Source organism: Anabrus simplex, chromosome 3 (assembly GCF_040414725.1).
Source record: "Anabrus simplex isolate iqAnaSimp1 chromosome 3, ASM4041472v1, whole genome shotgun sequence".
Classification (NCBI taxonomy): domain Eukaryota; kingdom Metazoa; phylum Arthropoda; class Insecta; order Orthoptera; family Tettigoniidae; genus Anabrus; species Anabrus simplex.
This window is the reverse complement of record NC_090267.1, coordinates 306280749-306299562: the sequence shown is the minus strand read 5'-3', so window position 1 is coordinate 306299562 and position 18814 is coordinate 306280749. Positions and strand designations below refer to the sequence as shown.

General features: G+C 40.4%; 1 protein-coding gene across 1 annotated transcript in view; it reads right to left on the bottom strand.

The window, feature by feature from the left end:
- The window catches only part of LOC136867252 (ras association domain-containing protein 10), a 612553-nt gene extending 604499 nt beyond the window's left edge, over nucleotides 1-8054 (bottom strand). The window contains exon 1 of the mRNA XM_067144392.2: nucleotides 5848-8054. Within this exon, the coding sequence (XP_067000493.2) occupies nucleotides 5848-5931 (84 nt within the window). The 5' untranslated portion in view covers nucleotides 5932-8054. The remainder of the gene's footprint in view (nucleotides 1-5847) is intronic.
- Nucleotides 8055-18814: the final 10760 nt, after the last annotated feature.

Genomic DNA, 18814 nt, shown 5'->3' with positions numbered 1-18814 from the left:
AACGATCGATCCTTTGCGGATAGAATCACTCACAGGAATTCGAGAAATTTCCGCCGGATAATGTACACTTTTCTCTCTCTCAAATATAAATAGGGGAATGTGACCTCTAAAAGGAGAATAAAAAGAAGGACGTTACTCACGACCTTGGCAAGTGAAAACCCTCACGATTAACAAACATAAATTGCATCCATTTCCGCTAATAGCAGTAGCTAGCATTACTGAGGCTGGTAACAATTCGCGGCAAATCGAATCTGGTTTGTTTCTTGTTTTAAGAGAAGTATCTCCTTTAATTACGTTGGCGTCAATCTATGCAGCGCGGTGTGTTTGCTTGATAATTTTCTTATTCTACAGTCTCTTTTATTTCTACCATACTCGTGCGGAAGTGGTGGAATATTACACCATGACAAAAGCGTGAATAAATGACACTCAAGTAAGACAGTGTTTCTAACTGAAAAAATTGAATTACCTTCTGCAGCCATTCGTAAGAACTTCCACCTCGTTTATGATGAAACGCCTTCAAAGGAAATATATTTCACTTATTTCAATAGTATTCTTCTTCTTACTGAAATTTATTCCACTTTTGATTGAGTCAGCGGTGGATGTGGACTCGGCCAAGTTTTTTAGCCGGATGCCCTTCCTCACTCCAACCTTACGTGGAGGAATGTATTCACTATCGGATGTTTCTGCGGTGGTTGGTAGTATGATGTTTCGTATGTACATGAAGAGAAGTGTATTAGGATGAATGCAAACTATCCACTTACTTTAGCCTAATATTATTCTTCATATTTAGGTTGTTCTGAAACAACAACAAAATTACCGTAAAATAATACTGATGCCCGATCAAAGTATTGCGATTGATGTGTGTGTAAATGAAGTGACACTCATATGTCACAGTAACTTTTTTCTAAAGTTAAATATTTTCACCAGGAAAAAGGTTCAAAGAATGTAAGCAGTTCATATAGCCCTATTCATTATGTGTTGGGAGATACTTACATGTAAAACTAAAGATTTGGGCATTCTCTCCTGTACTGATAGTAAAACGAATGATAAAAAATGTGTTTTATATTATTGAGAACAAGTCCTAGTTAATCTCTGAATGGAAAATGTTGGGCTAAGGACACGTGCATTCGTGCATTTCAGGAAATGTGCGAGTGGCATGATTACTGAAGTAGAGATTGCTATAAATAATAACTATCACTTACATGAGCATTCCATAACCTAATACGTCTTACAGAGGATATGCTCGTCTACAGTGTTATAGACTACTAGATCAAGAGCGCCTGATTGGATATATTAGTTGAACTCATTTGTTAAGTGGGTCACGTAGATATCAGGGGTCCCCTAAGGCTAACACCTGACTGCTGTGATCGAACGTCTCGATAACCGTCTACCCAAGGATTTTTGAAGCTATATGTGCCATTATAATTACTGTTAATACGGATGTAACACTAAATATTCTATAGTGCATATAAAACTTATTTTTGAAATGAACAGGGTTTTCATTCAATTTCAGATCATGATCAATATTCTTGCGGGTTGCGATAATATTAATGCATTATTCGGACGACGCCATATAAAATGAAAAAAAAAGCTAGTAAAAAGCAAGCAAGAAAGAAAGATAGAAAGAAAGGACTCCGTGACATCTTTATTCGTTGAATACCTGTTTTAGAGCTACGTATTAAATTCTGATTCCAGTGTTACTGATTTTTCTAAAAGGTGGAGAATTTTTCTATATAGGTTACAGCATTAGTGCAATCGGTCCTTTTCAACACCACTATCCTACGGCGTCAGAAAAGAATAGAGCCTCAGTTTACGACCTGAGGGTGAAGGAAACGATGCCCTTTCTGTTGCCACGTACTGGATCTATTAAAAATCCTACGCAAAGTCACCGTAATTCAAAACCAGGACACCTGATTTGGATGCACCTGGACTGCATCAGCACGTCCCCTGTTTTAGAGTATCAACATACTGTACATATTTATCATCCTCAGACGATATGAAGATGATTCTTAGGGTAATATTCGTCAAAAGACCGTGATAAAAATATACATAATAATTCTGTGAGCTTCAAACTTAAAACATGTGCAAAATATTCACAATACCACGAGAATGTTTTAATGGCTTGACTATAATTATTTCGCAGCAATATCAACTTCATCTAGAAACCCAAATGAGAGTACCGATGCGAGATAAATGTTCTCGATACTATATAAAACACTTATGTTGATATAAATTACTGTGCTTCAAAAACGAAGGAGTGATTGTCCGAAAACATCCATCGATTCAATTATTATCGAAGCAGTAAATGATTAACCGACCTCTGTGTCACTCACCAATAACCAAGATTTACGTCAGTGAAAACGAAAACATTTGTATTTTTATGTCACTAAACAAGTTATAGTTAGCCATCCCTGTCCGCCTCCGTAGCGTAACGGGTAGTGTTATTACCTACCGTCTTCGGGGGCCCGAGTTCGATTCCCGGTACTGCCAGAAATTTAAGAATGGCAGGAGGGCTGGTATGTGGTTGAAATGGTACATGCAGCTCACCTCCATTGGGGGTGTGCCTAAGAAGAGCTGCACCACCTCGGGATGACGACACGAATTTACTTTAGTTGGCAATCCCTGGAGCCCAGGGTTAGATTCCCGGCTTGTTAAAGGATATTAATCCTGGACTGACGGCTAGAATGAAGTTCGCTTAGCCTCGTGAGACAAGCCGAAGAATTGGCTGATACAAGAGGCAGCGGATACGGTCATCCATGCCAAGTAATACGGTGGAGAATGTCACCATGTAGATGAAAACGTGACACTCTGATATCTATAGGTCATCAGATTAGGGAGCAGTCAAATGGACTTTGTGCGCCACTAGGTTATCGTTGTATTATTAATATTAAAATGATAATAATATAAATTATAATATTTGTAATACCTGCTGTAACATCATCATCTAATGTTACTTGAAAAAGTAAATTAGTCAGAGATATTCCATAGTACTTGGAATTATTTTACAAAACCACACACAAGGTTCAGTAAGTTTGCAATACAAACTTTACCAGTTTTACAAACCCAAACTTGTTTATTATAGTGAAGTGCACCGGGTATAACATCTATATTAGTAAATTCATAATTTTTCAATTGCATGTTTCGTAGATAATTATGTTGTTGCTATTGTCGTTGTTATTGTTGTTGTTGTTGCTGCTGCTACCAAGCTCTTAACCATTTTGAGATATTCGTCATTTTCTGCCTAAAATACCTCACAAATGAAAAGAAATTGATGAAATTTCTGATATTTAAAGTTTCCTCTACACCTTCTACTGGATGGCTACATGTCGGGGGGCGGGGGGCAACGCGTGACTCACACCAAGGAGGAGAGAGGAAGGAACATGGTTCCATAGGCCACTGTAGTGGAACAACAGTATATGACTTAATAGCTCATCATCAGCTGCTTGAACAGTAAGCATACTCGACGGAAATTCAAACTGGAAGCTCTCTCCACATTTATATTAGAGGGTGAGCAACGAATAATACGATAACCATCATAATACACCATAGAAGGGGAAAAAGTACATAAATCAATTCCTCAACTTCCCTAACCCAAGATCACCGAGAAGACTACTCGTTGGTTGAATGGTCAACGTACTGGCCTTCGGTTCAGAGGGTCCCGGGTTCGATTCCCGGCTGGGTCGGAGATTTTAATCTTCATTGGTTAATTCCAATGGCCTGGGGGCTGGGTGTTTGTGCTGTCCCCAACATCCCTGCAACTCACACACCACACATAACACACTATCCTCCACCACAATAACACGCAGTTACGTACACATGGCAGATGCCGCCCACCCTCATTGGAGGGTCTGCCTTACAAGGGCTTCACTCGGCTAGAAATAGCCACACGAAATAATTATTATACCGAGAAGACTGGAAGATGACCTCTTATTACATGGGAAACAATTACATAAAAATACAGAACTGTCACTATTATAGAAATTGGTATATCTCTAATTCTCAAAACATGCAAGCAAGTTTTTACTTTTACGTGACATCATGATCATAACCTTGGGGTCTCCAGTTTTACGTGAAATCCAAATCACATGGACGTGACTCTCCATGTCAAAAATACCACATGGATTGGCTGAGATGGAACGACGACCACCTTAATGAGAAGCAAGTGACAAAACCACCCAGCTATTAGCACTCCCACCCTTTCCATTCGATTATTCTTCATTCAAAACCATCATCCACCAAGCAACCAGCCACCTCTCTGTATGATATAAAACCAATGACAGTGGGTTTGAAAATAGCAGGTTGTCAAATTCACAAATCTATAATCGGGTTTCATGATAGACAGAATTTAAAAAAGGAGTAGCTTTTAACATTCTCAACAACAATCACTGAAAATTATCAAACATTTATAACTTTAATTTAGGCAATTGAGGTATTTATTCAGCCTGTAGCACAATAGCACGTATTTAATAACTGTAAGAAATCGTATCTGAAGCCTCCGTGGCTCAGGCGGCAGCGCGTCGGCCTCTCACCTCTGGGTTCCATGGTTCAAATCTTGGTCACTCCATGTGGGATTTGTGCTGGACAAAGCGGAAGCGGGACAGGTTTTATCTCCGGGTACTCATCTTTCATTCGAGCAACATGCCCCAGAGGAGTGCGATAGGCTTCGGCAGCCAGCACAATTCCTATCGTCGCCGCTAGATGGGGGCTTCATTCATTCCATTCCTGACTCGGTCAAATTACTGGAAACAGGCTTTGGATTCTCATTTTCAAGAAACCTTTCTCTTCAGTACCTACTTTGATTTTTACTGGGACATTTTAGTCTGCACAGTAGTCGGTAAAATCTTCTCCACTAAAAGTTATTGTGAAATCACTCACTCAAATTTAGTATTTAAAAAAATAAATATTTCTCTTTAAACTCCTGTATAATTGGCAAAGCATTTTTTGGAAAGGCTCATAAAATGAATCATGATGATGTTTCTCCAGTTACACAACTTGCTCCAGATCTTTTGCTAGAAGTCTACAAGTCGGGACAACACCTGTCTCAGATCAAGGAGGTAAGAGGAAGAATACCTACAGAACCGACCAAGACATGTACCGGTTTATTTTCAATATTTTTGGTTACAACATTATTGTTAATATCTAGAATTTGTCGCCGAGAAAATATGAGTAAAATATTTTTTCTAATCATGGTACGCCCTATCAGAAAAATCCATTTTATCAAATGGATTATGAATTTTTATAAAACAAGTAGTCAGTAGGCCTACAATAGTATGTTTTCTTGCCTCGAAATTTCTAGATTATCTAAGCTTGGCACAGTGGAAGAGAACAATTTTAGACACGGAAGGCTGAAAACCCTCCTCGGAGCCAGTGTCAAATTTGGCTGATACAGTTCATTGAGAATCTTGGCCTTCCAAAACGACTGCTACCCAGTCTGGTGGCCTGTAGACATTGGCGTACAACGTGATCAACGCAACGGTTTAACACGCAGCTGTTTGGCTGAAAGATCGGCTTAGTAACCTTCGGTTCAGAGGTCCCCGGGTTCGATTCCTGGCCATGGTAATTCCGCTTGCTTGGGGTGTGTTCGTCTTAGTATACATCTTCATTTGCAAACAACACGCCACACTACCAACCACCACAGGAACACGCGATAATGAATACATTCCCCCACATAGGGTTGGCGCCAGGAGCGGTATTTAACAGTAGAACTGGTTTGATGCACTTGTAGTTCTGACCCCAAGTGATTGTATAAATGTCAGGAAGAAGAAGAGAAAGAATATTATAAAATAATAAAAAGAAGATTTAGAGGCAATTGATAGTATAGATTATACATTTGGAGGCTTGACTTACCATTGAGAATTCAGGATTGTTAACTGGTATCCTATTTTGTGGGTTCACTGTAGGTCCAGAACGAGATGTTATGTCATCATGCATAGTCCACAGATAGTGTTAGTTACTCGCACAATTTCACCAAAATAAACGTAAACCCTGCACTATTATTGAAAAGTTAACACTGCCACCTTTAACTTCCGGTTATCATTTTCACTTCAGAATGTTGATACGCACAGCAGTTTAATCTGTCATTTAGTATAACACACGTGTTTGTATCGGCAGTTCTGCAGATGACTGGTGAAAGGAGAATTAGCGAGACACTGACCTCCTCTCAGATCTTCTCGGCTACAACATGAAGAAAAAACACAACACGAACAGCAGGCAATGGAAAGTGTGTCGAACATCACATCGCAAACGAGTGATACCTGCTCAATAAATAATCCAATCCACTAATTGCAATTTAATCACATATAATCACTTAAGGTAGAAACTTTCGAGAAAAACTACACACGGAGGTAGAGGTCATTAAGTTTCTCTTCTGTTTTCTTGCCACTCGTTTTTAGGCAGGCGACAAATTCCGATGAAAAGTTTCTTTCACCAAGGGTTAAGGCTAATGGATATTCACTGTTCTTTTGTCAAGGAGTGGGAAGGGGAAGACAAGATGGGTAATCGCTTCTGGAGTCACGTAAATATTGTGTTTCTCTTCCTGCCTGAATCGAGATAAGGTGGCTCTTCTTCACCATGCCTTCTTCCTTCCCGGAAGTTAAGTCCATTAACACCAACAATAAGAACAATACTTTTCACCAAATTTCTCTCACTCTTCTTCAAGTATCTTTTTTACACGTTTCAATCTGTTACATTCACGTTAAACATTAAGAGAAAATACTTTACGAGGAGATGAATTGATAGTTACGATTACTCAAGATTGCATTTGATAAACTGCCAAAAATAGCCGTGTTATATGACCTAGAGTTAGAAAAATACACGATCACATTAAAATCCATTTAGGACATTATTCTTTTATTTGAAACAATTCTTCATGAAGTCCATATATTTTCATTAACACAGCCGCCTAACTTTCCAACATCGCCTGAAAATAAATTTTAACTTCTCTGAAATATACGATAAAGTCAGTTCCATGTGCCACAAGCTTCAAAGCTAGAGTAGCTTCTGAGAATTAATTTCTTAGTATATTATGACTAAATATTTTGTTCAACAATCTGCTATTAATTCTAATATTCAAATACTTATGTCACTGAAAAGGTAGAATATTCTTGTCAAGGGTTCCGATGTTCCTTCCTTTTTTCCTAATAGAGACACATTTCAATATTTCTAGAATAGTTCCTCTGATAAGCGAACACAACTATTTTCCTCGAAGTAATTTACTGTCATATCATTATATCTCTACGTTTAGAAAAAGCATCGACATAGAATATGTAAAATATATCCCGATTTCAACATCCACATTAAAAATCATGCTCCTATTTATCACATTTCTTCATAAAATGTAATATATGTCCTGATTTTTGCATTAACACACCTTAGTTTAATTTTCAATTAAGTGCTTAAGATATAGTTTTAAACATTTTTTAATTATAAGATGATAACACAAGTTCCACCGCCAGAGTTGCTGAGCAGAATTTCTTATGAACTTGATCTTGTAATCATTCACAATTTAGGCACTCAGAAATACACTGTTATTCTGCACTGAATTACTATGGTCACTTGTATATATTAGTTCTTTCCTAGTGTATTTTTAATCCATTTTATTTCATGCGGACCAAAATTGCGTATATGTTTTATAATCCCTATAACGGTTAGTGAACCACTCTCAACACTCAATATTTTTGCTTGTGTCAAACTTTGCAGTAAATATACTTTGGTTACAATTAATTTGTGATGAAGATTTAGTGGAGTTGAATTTTGAAGTGTAGTAACATTTAACACACCACAGGTTCTGTTTGGATTAAACACACCACATCCACATTCACCGAGAATTAATTTTGACCGGATAACCAAAAATCAAATTTGACTTTTTGAAAGAATGGACATATGAATTTGGTGGATTTTAACAAACATTTACAATAATGATTTCTTAGTCTGTACGAGAAAGGCACAAAGAATTGTTTATTACATCACGAAATATGAGTCCGCTCACGACGAACCGTTCACACTACTCCACGTGTGTGAGGCAGAACTCACGTTACGAAACTTTCACAGTTACGCTCGCCTCACATCTAACCGCAGCGCAGACAACTGCATCACTGTTGTAACCTGAGGTTCGCTTGTCCCTCCCCTCCCTCCCCGCCATGCTGCTCGCCCTCCCACCAGGTAGAAGTCTGCGACGTCACGCTCACGATACGTCATCTGGCGGTCGGTTGGTCGTAGTAGTACACACACACACACACACACACACACACACACGCACAACACTGCTCATTCTTCTGACCGAGTTTACCGAGGCCCGCTACATCCCGTGTGGGATGACAGTGGCAATGGGGTAGGTGATGAGATTAGGGTGGTGAGAAGGGAGAAGACCTGACTGACTAACTTAACGACTCCTCTCACAAATTATAAGCTCTTTTTGTTGTTTACCTCTAATAATGGTGTGGCCAGACTACACTTTTCGTACTTAATCTTGTTCCCTGCATCGAAAATAAGATGTTATAAAAAGGAATCTTCCGAATAGAAGTTTGGAAGCTCACACTAAGTCATTACAGTTATTACTGGTGGGAAAACCGAACTCCAGAAACGGGGAACTAACCTTTAATAAACGATGCTCGTTCCGCCATGTACACAAATCACTACAAAAGCACTTGAACTGCAGTATCGAAAGGCTATAACCGATCGTGTAAACGAATTCCTCCAACCTTTAAGCACAGTGTTTGGTAATCAACTCAGCAAATTAATGAGCAAATGAAGGCTTGCATCACTCATGTACAGCCGCTCGCATAAGTATTCGTCCATTGCCCTTTTCGCATATTGAACACCAAAAATACATTAGAAAGCTTAAGGTACGTTCAGAAACAAATACGCAATGGATATGCAATATAGACTCACAAAAATACCGGCAGAATATACCTTCTTGCAGGTCAATACTCTTTAATAAAAAATAATATCTGTGGTTGGGCTCTGAAATGACAACGCTAAAGTATTCGTCCGCCTTGTTCACTGTCTTGTATAACCATCACAGCATTGAGGAAGTGAGTCACATCACCAAGCTCAGCCAATCTGTCATTGAGGCAATATCTAGTGCATGCCCCGAGTACAATGGGTAAGATAAGGAAACGAACTGATGTTGAACGCGAACGAATTATCCATTTCCACCATGTTGGTGATTCTTAGAGAATAATTGCTGAGAAAGCAGGAATAGCGCGAACTACAGTCGCAAGTATCATTCAGCTATACAAGAACTGGGCAGCCAAGGAAGCCGAGAAGAGCGAAACATTATACGCACCGTCCAGCAAAATTCCCATGTGTCTGGACCTGTGCTTCGAACAGATGTACAAGTCTACACTGAGAAGAACATCAGCACAAACTATGTACGACATTTGTCACACAAAGCTGGTTTGCAGGGCCGTACAAGTCGGAAGAAGCCCCTGGATGAGTGAAGTGAACCGTAAGAAGAGGCTGGCGTTAGCCAAAGAGTACGTTAGGAAGCCACCGGCATTTTGGAAACGCGTGTTGTTTACTGGGGAGAGCAAATTCTGTTTATTTGATTGCTCTGGAAAGCGACGTGTATGGAGAAAGAATAACGACGAGCTCCAAAATCAAATTCTGCAACAACCGTAAAATATGGATAAGGTTCCATTACGGTATGGGGGTGTATGTCGGCGGCTGGGGTAGGTAACTGCCATATAGTACAGGAACGGATCGATAAGATATTGTATTTGAATATTTTAAAGCAACACTTATCACCAATCGCAGCAAAATTAGGTCTTGATAGTGGGTACCGTTTCCAGCAAGATAATGACCCTAAGCACACTGCTCGTGTTGTTAGAGAATGACTACCCTACAATACACCTCATGTGCTGCAGACACCACTCTAGTCCCCAGACTTAAACCACATAGAGCATTTATGGGCGGAATTAACATGTAAACTGAGAAAGCAGCGTATTACTAGTAAAGAAGCTTTGAAGCAATACTTCATGGACGAATGGCACAAAATAGGCCGGACGTTGACCAAAAAACTGGTGACATCCATGCCGAAAATCTGTGATTGCTTCCAAAGGACGTTCGACGTGTTGCTGTTACTTAGGACATAACTATACATTCCTGGAGTTCTTATTGTGGACGAACACTTTTGCAACATGACTTTTCTGCAAGCAGTGCGTTTGATTGCTTTTTATTTTTCTCAAATGCCAGTGCTTAGAGTGCTATACATTATGTTCTCAGATGTTCAGATGGCAAATAAAACATACTATTATTTGTTTATAATTAACTTCTTTATTATATTGGTGCGTATTGGCTGTTGTCCTCACATGACGTACGTGGAGGAATACTTATGCGAGCAGCTGTACACTCTTATGTTCCACCCTCCATACTTTCTCCGTTGGTCCGATGGGCCATTTAAAAGATAACCATGCTTAAACCACCTACAGTGGATGGAATAAGAATTCATACACTGCACGTGCGGCTTGTCGCATATCTTTAATAAAACACAAATACCTCGTGCTCTAGTAAATTAATTATATTTATCATTGAGACTTTCACGGCCCGTGTAACTATTCATGATGCATATTTTGGGTTTATGCCGTATGCTGAACTATGTAAATACTGTAAACGCGTTTCTTTGTCAGGAGAAAACAGAAAAATGAAACATGACGCATCAAAGGTTTGCTAAGAGAAAGCAAGAAAGAACTTAAAATGGTGCCCTAAGATGTAATAGGGACGCCATTTTATCCCCTTGCCAGGGACAACGAATGGCAGCAGTAAAGCATCATTTTCTGATAATAGGTAGCCATGATTCACTGAGCCTGTATCGTGGTTGAAATTATCTGGAGTCTCAGCCAACCTCATAAATCAGCTGACTGACTGACAAAGGTTTTCATTCCTCACTCTGAAGGGGTGGGGCGGGCCACCTAGATGGTGACACCCTCTCTCCGGCCAAGAGATGCGGGCGGATGGGGGAGATGTGATGGAGGAAGGAGCGGGTAAAGGAAATGAAAAAGGAGGAGATGGGGGGGGGGGGGGGTTTGTTTTGTTAGCTAAGGGGTTTGTAACTTTATTTTATTTCACTATTATTTAGTGACAGTTTTTTTATTTTTTTATCTCTTTGTTTGTTTGTTTGACATGTACATTGATAGATATATCAGCTGTTGCAAGTCAAGTCTTAACACCTGGTCATGATGTCATGCTCCAAGGAGTGGATGTTCTTGGCCGTATAAAAGAGTATCGATCCACAATCATCAGGGAGGCGGTTGAAATACTTAAACACCCAGATAATTTCAACCGTGTTACAGGCTTCAACCTCTGTGAATCATGGCTACCTATTACCAGAACCATTAGAAAATGAAGAAAGGCAAGAAAGGCAAGGTTTTGAAACACGTTGAGAGTGTTTATGTAGTTCATTACACGGCATAAACCCAAAATATATACCATGATTAATTATATTTCTTAATAAAGTGTGAAGAATAACCTACGAATAGAAATTATGCAGTCTTTGCAACAGAACAAAACGAATATAATTTTCTGCCCGAAAAATTAATATTCAAATTAATGAGCAAATGAAGGTTTGCATCACACATATACACTCCTATGCTCCACCTCCACACTTTCTAAGTTGGTCCGATGGGCCATTTAAGAGATAACCATGCTTAAACCACTGAGTGGGTAAAATAAGAATTCATACACTGCACGTGCGGCTTATCGCATATCTTTAATAAAACACAAATACCTCGTGCTCTAGTAAATTAATTATATTTATTATTTAGACTTTCACACTGTCCCCAAACACACATACAGTGGTTTGATAATTAGTACTTCGTATGCATTCTCTGGGCATGTAAAACGGCTTGAAGCCTTCGTGACATGGAGCTTAGAAGGTTTGGTGTGGTTTCGGCATCAATTTTCGACCATTCTCTTTTCAGATTTTCGATGAAGTCTTCTTTTGACGAGTATGTCCGTTTCCTTACTCTCCGCTCCAATAATGCCCAAATATTTTCCATGGGATTGAGATCTGGGGGCTGTAGAGGCGTTGGAAGTTGCTCGCGAACATTATACAGCGGCAATTCTTTTATTAAAAGAGCCGTATGCTCGGGATTGTTGTCTTGTTGAAAAACAAACGAGTCCTCAAGATTTAATTTCGCAACACTAACCAGAAAAATATTCACATAAGCTGTGACGGTCATATTACCCTCAACAACAACCAGTTCTGTCACCCCAGCGTAGCTCATGCATCCCCACACCGTGACATGACCTCTGCCATGCTCGACAGTTCGTACAATGTTCTTAGGGTCAAATTCTTGTTTTGGTTTATGCCACACATATCCTTCAGATTAAAAAAGTTTGATCTTGCTCTTATCCGAGAATACAATCTTCTTCCTACAGAAAATTTGAGTCTTTTCACCCCATTGCACTGGTTAATGATTTTTTTATTATTTTCTTGCCGCTCTGCCTTTTAAGTCAGCTTCGTGAATGCAATTTCTTATGGTTTGAGGTGTTACTTCCCGTTGCGATGTCTTCAGCAAAAATTCGGAGTTCTTGTGCGGTTGTTGTACTGTCTGTTAGAGTTTTAGGACGTCCAGTCCTTCGCACATTCGTCATATATCTTTTTCATTTGTATTTGTTCACAACAAACTGGACAGTAAAACGCGAGAGGTTCAGTTTTCTTAGCAATATTTCGGTAACTCTCTCTTGCCACAAGAAACTTCTTTTTTCCTTCACAAATGTCTTCAACCCACTCGATCGACGTCCCATTCCTGTAAACCATTAGTTCCAGGCACTAATACTCACTGACATAGTGGATACACGATGAATGATTTGTTTACGGCCGTCAGTTGGCGACGTTTACATACCATATATGACTACGATCTAATTCTATGAAAACCATTTTTGTGTTCCGTTAAACAACGTTACAAACCAGGTAATATTTATAGCATACATCCAGTGTACTTCACAACTAATTACTAATTGCATCTGTAGTGTTCGTATAAATCGCTTACCGATAATTCCCGTTTGGATACCGTTTGAAACCATTTAGAACTACGTATGGTTTCTTATTCTATCCACTGTGCATCATAAATAGCCCGCAAGCAGTACCCAATCGTTTTTACATGATAGACCAAATAAAAGAAACAGTCTAGTTCCTTGGCTAAATGGTCAGCGAATTGGCCTCGGTTCAAGTGAACTTAGGTTCGATTACCGACAGGGCCGGGCATTTCGACTGCGTCTGGTGAACGTCTCTGGTTCGGAGACTCCGTGTTTCTGTTCGTCATAATGCACACCTCTTCACCTACACGCAACACACCAAACTACCAGTCACTACAGAAACATTCCTTCACATAAGGTTGGTGTCGGGAAGGGCATCCAACTACGAAAGGTCAGGAAGAAGACAAAGTGTCGGTGATCAGCTCAGAAAATTAATGAGAAAGCTTGCATCACAAGCATACAGACTTACGCTATCTCCGTATTTTCTAAGTTGGTCGAATTGGGCATTTAGAGATAACCGTGTTTAACCCTCCTACATCTTAAAATAAACCCAAGAAAGGTTCAATCGTTTCTACATGGCAGGTAAAATATTAGAAATAATAGCAGTTATGTATTATTATTATTATTATTATTATTATTATTATTATTATTATTATTATTATTATTATTATTATTTCCTTATTTAACAGAATTCTTATCTTCGAAGTGTTGTTACGATATACACTGCCTGTTTTATTGAATTAATTTAATTGAGAATGACCCAATCAGAACACACAATAATACTCATCGAGCTCGATAGCTGCAGTCGCTTAAGTGCGGCCAGTATCCAGTAATCGGGAGATAGTGGGTTCGAATCCCGCTGTCGGCAGCCCTGAAAATGGTTTTCCGTGGTTTCCCAGGCAAATTCTGGGGCTGTACCTTAATTAAGGCCACGGCCGTTTCCTTCCCATTCCTAGGCCTTTCCTATCCCATCGTCACCATAAAACATCTGTGTCGGTGCGACGTAAAACAAATAGCAAAAAAAAAAAAATAATACTCGGCAGTGAATGACAACACTTCAGTAAGTAATAGATATTTACAAAAGTCTCTAGTGTTCGCAGCGGTCTTCGGCTGGCAGTCTTTACTTTGAACGGAAGGTCATTTTTAATCTTCACTGACAGATGTCATTAGCGACTGTGTTCAAAACAAAATGAAACTGTCACTTGTAGAATTATGCTCACCATTATTACTGAGCAATTCCTGCACACTATGTGCCATTTTCGCGATCTTGAAGTATGGCACCTCACAGACGCCTTCTGGGATTTCCAAAACCCTGTATTGTTTTGTCCAACCCTTGTCCCGTTTTCCCTACGGGGTCGGGTATGAGGTGAGATGAATTTGTCGTGGCGGTTTTTTATGACCGGATGCCCCTCCTGACGTCAACCTCATCAGAGGAGTTAATGGGAGATGAAATGAATGACGTGATATATGGTAGTAGGGAGAGGGTGAAACCCGGTGCCGGCACATAGCCTACTCCTGTCGAATAGCACCAAGGGGTCTGCTCAAGGCTTAACGTCCCCATCCGACGGACGAATCACCATCAACAGCGTCATATGCCCTCACTCCATATGAGCACTGCGGAGAGGTTTGGAATTTAATCCAGGCTTTTGGCACGCAATCTAGTGATTAGAAATTGTATACCACCACCTCCCCTACCCTGCCGGCCAACATTCTGATGGTGAAAATTTTTTCGACCAACGGGACTCGAACCGGCTAACCTCGGTGTTAGACCGTTTTAGACTTCAGCGCCTTAACGATCATGGCCACCAGGCGGGCTATTTCCAAAACCCTGTATATTATATGATAATTCTCCATTTCATGAACCTGAGGAGGTAAATTTCTCGTAAACAAAGAAATATTTGGATGTACATCTTAATGATCTAAACTGATTGTCATAGTCACTGAGATCTCAGCAAGGTGGCGGAGGTTCAAATCCCGGCCGGTGAATATAATATTTTTGAAATGGGAAACTACACCCCCATTGATCCAATTTCACGTAAAACTGGAGGTGACGTGATTATGGTCACGATATCATCAATCTAGAAAAAGTACAAGTAACATCATGAGAATGGTTAAATAATTTCTAGTGCTTCGTTTAGTGGATCGTGATTTATGCTCTCCTGTTGTTTTATATGACTTTAATTTGCAAAGCCTTACGGGAACAAAATCAGGGCGCCTATAAAATCCTCACTCTTACCCAAGACATCCGAGTAATTTACGAGGTGAATATTTCAGTCGCTCTTCAATTTCATAAATCTAATCCTCAGTCAGAACATTACTTGCAAGGCTTCTTTTCCAACATATTGCCCGTGCCCCAGAATTACCAGTCGGTGACTAATGGTACAGAAGGCAACTGGAAAATGATTGTTTGATTGACTGAATACAGTAGTTTTCCGGCTAATGAACACAATAAAATAAAATAAAAGCAAATTAAACCTCTGAGCCATAACGGCCATTATGGGTGCTGCTTATTCATACGACCCTGTGGATATCGGAAGTGCCACAAGAATAATATGGCGTATATCTTGCTTATTACTTAACTTTCTAGACCGGATAATGAACACACACGACTTACAAACCAAAAATATTCCGGATTTCAATAAAATGATTCCTTAGACATTATGTAAATGACTTAAAAAGTCCAATAAAATCTGATATAGGAATCAATTTGTCAAACTTCGTTTACTCTTCAGAAATTTGCCTGACCGAAAATGTTCTCTGAGAACAGTATTTTGTCTTCATATATCTTACGTATGCAGGCCCTAATAGACTAAGGTTGATGGCGATCATTTCATGCGTTTAAGCTTCTTAAAACATCATACCGAATACAAATGTATTTTATTGTTTGAAAGCAGGCCGGTGGTTCGGGATAGGGTGCCTACCTCTTATCCGTATGCTACGGTTTCGATTCGTGACGCTAGTGTAAGTGTTTTAAGTCTGAAGTGAGGGCTGAGACAGGGTTCACTCAGCTCCTAAGACCAACTAAGGAGCTATCTGACACGAGAAGTGAAAGCCAAGCAATGTGACAGGTTTTCATTACGCTGACCGCGTGTAATTCCGGTATCTGGAGGCTGTCCGGCTCATCAACAGTCGTCTTGACAGGTCAAGACATTTAATGGACTGTTGCACCCAGTGATTGGGAAGATTGTTGTTCAGGGCATCAGTCTGTGGACAAGTTTTGTGCAGCTCTCCTTGCTACCCTATCCTGTACTAATCCGTTCACCTCTGCAGAATGGTTGCATTCTACATCTATTCTAAGTTCTGTGTCTTATTCATGACCTAGTAGCTGATGTTACGGCCTGTATAACTCGCAACAGCCGAGAATCTTCAATGGTGCATCAACTCGCGAGAGTCTCCTTCACATAAGTTAATAGGTGAGCTGGGGCAACATCTAAGGTAGGCTGCTAAAACTTATCCTAACATGGGAACTTTCATGTGGCGACCGGAAGATACCAGCGTTCTCCTCTAGCTTGTAACGGTCAGAGTTGCGCCACAGATACTTTATTTGCTTGTTGTTCAAAGGGGCCAACATCTAGGTCATCGGCCCGATACTTTATTTTAATGCAGGTTTATTTACTTAATTTAGTTCTGTAAAATGTATATTTCTAGGTCTTCCTGCTACGAGTGCAACCACCCGAGTGAGTGTCATGTCATAAGGAAACACGAGAATGGACCCTCGTTTCCCTTGTTTATTTCGTGTTATTGTGACTAAGCTTTTCTAAATTGAATATTTTCCTTCTTGCTTATCGATCATTAACTTTCCTGGTCTTATTCACAATGTAGCATGGCTTGTCTTTGCGTTACTGGGCCTACTGCCACATTGGGTTTTGTTGTGATCATGGCATTGGATTGCTCAAGTGGGTTCTGCATCCCTTTCCATTTCATGTTGTATTTTCTACTGGACATTCTCTGTAGGTTACTTTAAGCCTTAGACCGAGCTCGATAGCTGCAGTCGCTTAAGTGCGGCCAGTATCCAGTATTCGGGAGATAGTAGGTTCGAACCCCACTGTCGGCAGCCCTGAAAATGGTTTTCCGTGGTTTCCCATTTTCACACCAGGCGAATGCTGGGGCTGTACCTTAATTAAGGCCACGGCCGCTTCCTTCCCACTCCTAGCCCTTTCCTGTTCCATCGTCGCCGTAAGACCAATCTGTGTCGGTGCGACGTAAAACAACTAGCCAAAAAAAAAAAAAACACTCTAAGCCTTGTAATATGAGCTTCTATTCTTGTTTCTTCAGATCCCTCTGATCCCAGTTTGATTTTGTAGCTTTCCTGTGAAGTGAGAACAGCGAGCGTCAAAGGTATGAAAGCTTTATGGTTTATGTTTTCCCTCTGGGAATGTAATCAGGAGATGCCTTGATGTAGGTACTAGGTCTTTACAGTCTCCCTGACCAGTGTAAATTATACTGTATCTATCAATTGGCAGTTCACTATTGCTGGCTGTGCTACATACCAAAGATTTGTTTTAGCATGGTAAAGACTAATAAGTTTTGGAGATTGGGAGCGCATTGTCGTCCACCTCTGTGGTACAGTGGTTAGTGTGATTAGCTGACATCCCTGGAGGCCCGGGTTCGATTCATGGCTCTACAACGAAGTTTGAAAAGTGGTACGAGGACTAAAACGGAGCCTCAGGAGGTCGACTCAGTAGAGTGGGTATTTAGTTCTTCTTCTGGGATGAAACGTGTTGTTGTTTTCTGTACATTCCGTACAGTTGGCCGACGTTTCGAATACATCACAGTATTATTTGTCAGGGCGATTGAAATACCCTTACCGGGCGAGTTGGCCGTGCGCGTAGAGGCGTTCGGCTGTGAGCTTGCATCCGGGAGATAGTAGGTTCGAATCCCACTATCGGCAGCCCTGAAGATGGTTTTCCGTGGTTTCCCATTTTCACACCAGGCAAATGCTGGGGCTGTACCTTAATTAAGGCCACGGCCGATTCCTTCCAACTCCTAGGCCTTTCCTATCCCATCGTCGCCATAAGACCTATCTGTGTCGGTGCGACGTAAAGCCCCTAGCAAAAAAAAATGAAATACCCTTACTCGATCCGAGGTAATCAGTCTCCCAGGCAGCAATCACGGAACTAGTAGGGGTATTTCAGTCACCTTGACAAAGAATATTGCAATATATTCGAAACTTCGGCAAACTCTACGCATTGTATAGAAAACAAGAACATGGTTCCACCCGGAAGGAGAACTACATAACTCTGTACACCGTGGAAGCTTCACTTCTAAGATGAGTAGAGGAGGATTTGATTGTCACCTCAGCCATCTTCAAAGTGGATTTCCGTGGTTTCCCACTTCTCCTCCAGGCAAATGCCGGCATGGTACCTAACTTACGGCCACGGCCGCTTCCTTCCCTCTTGCTTGTCTATCTTTTCCGATCCCCCATCCTCCCCACAAGGCCCCTGTTCAGCATAACAGGTAAGGCCACTTACACGAGGTACTGGTCCTCCTCCCCATTTTCATCCCCGACCAAAAGTCTCACGCTCGATGATATTGTCCTTGAGGCGTAGAGGTGGTATCCCACGCTAATTCCGATGGAAAATTAAAAACAACCCTTGAGGGTAAACGGAGAAAGAAAGAAAGAAAGAAAGAAAGAAAGAAAGAAAGAAAGAAAGGGAGGTCAGTCTTCACGGTTATTAATTAAGCTCTAAAGCTTGGATTGTAAAATATTTGTTTAAAACCTTCTCCAAATATTTATTCCTGTTATCCATTGTTAATAATCATTGTTATTGTTGGTTGTTAAAAAGGAAACGAAAACAAACAAGTAGGACACGTTCAGGAATTACATTCAAAATTT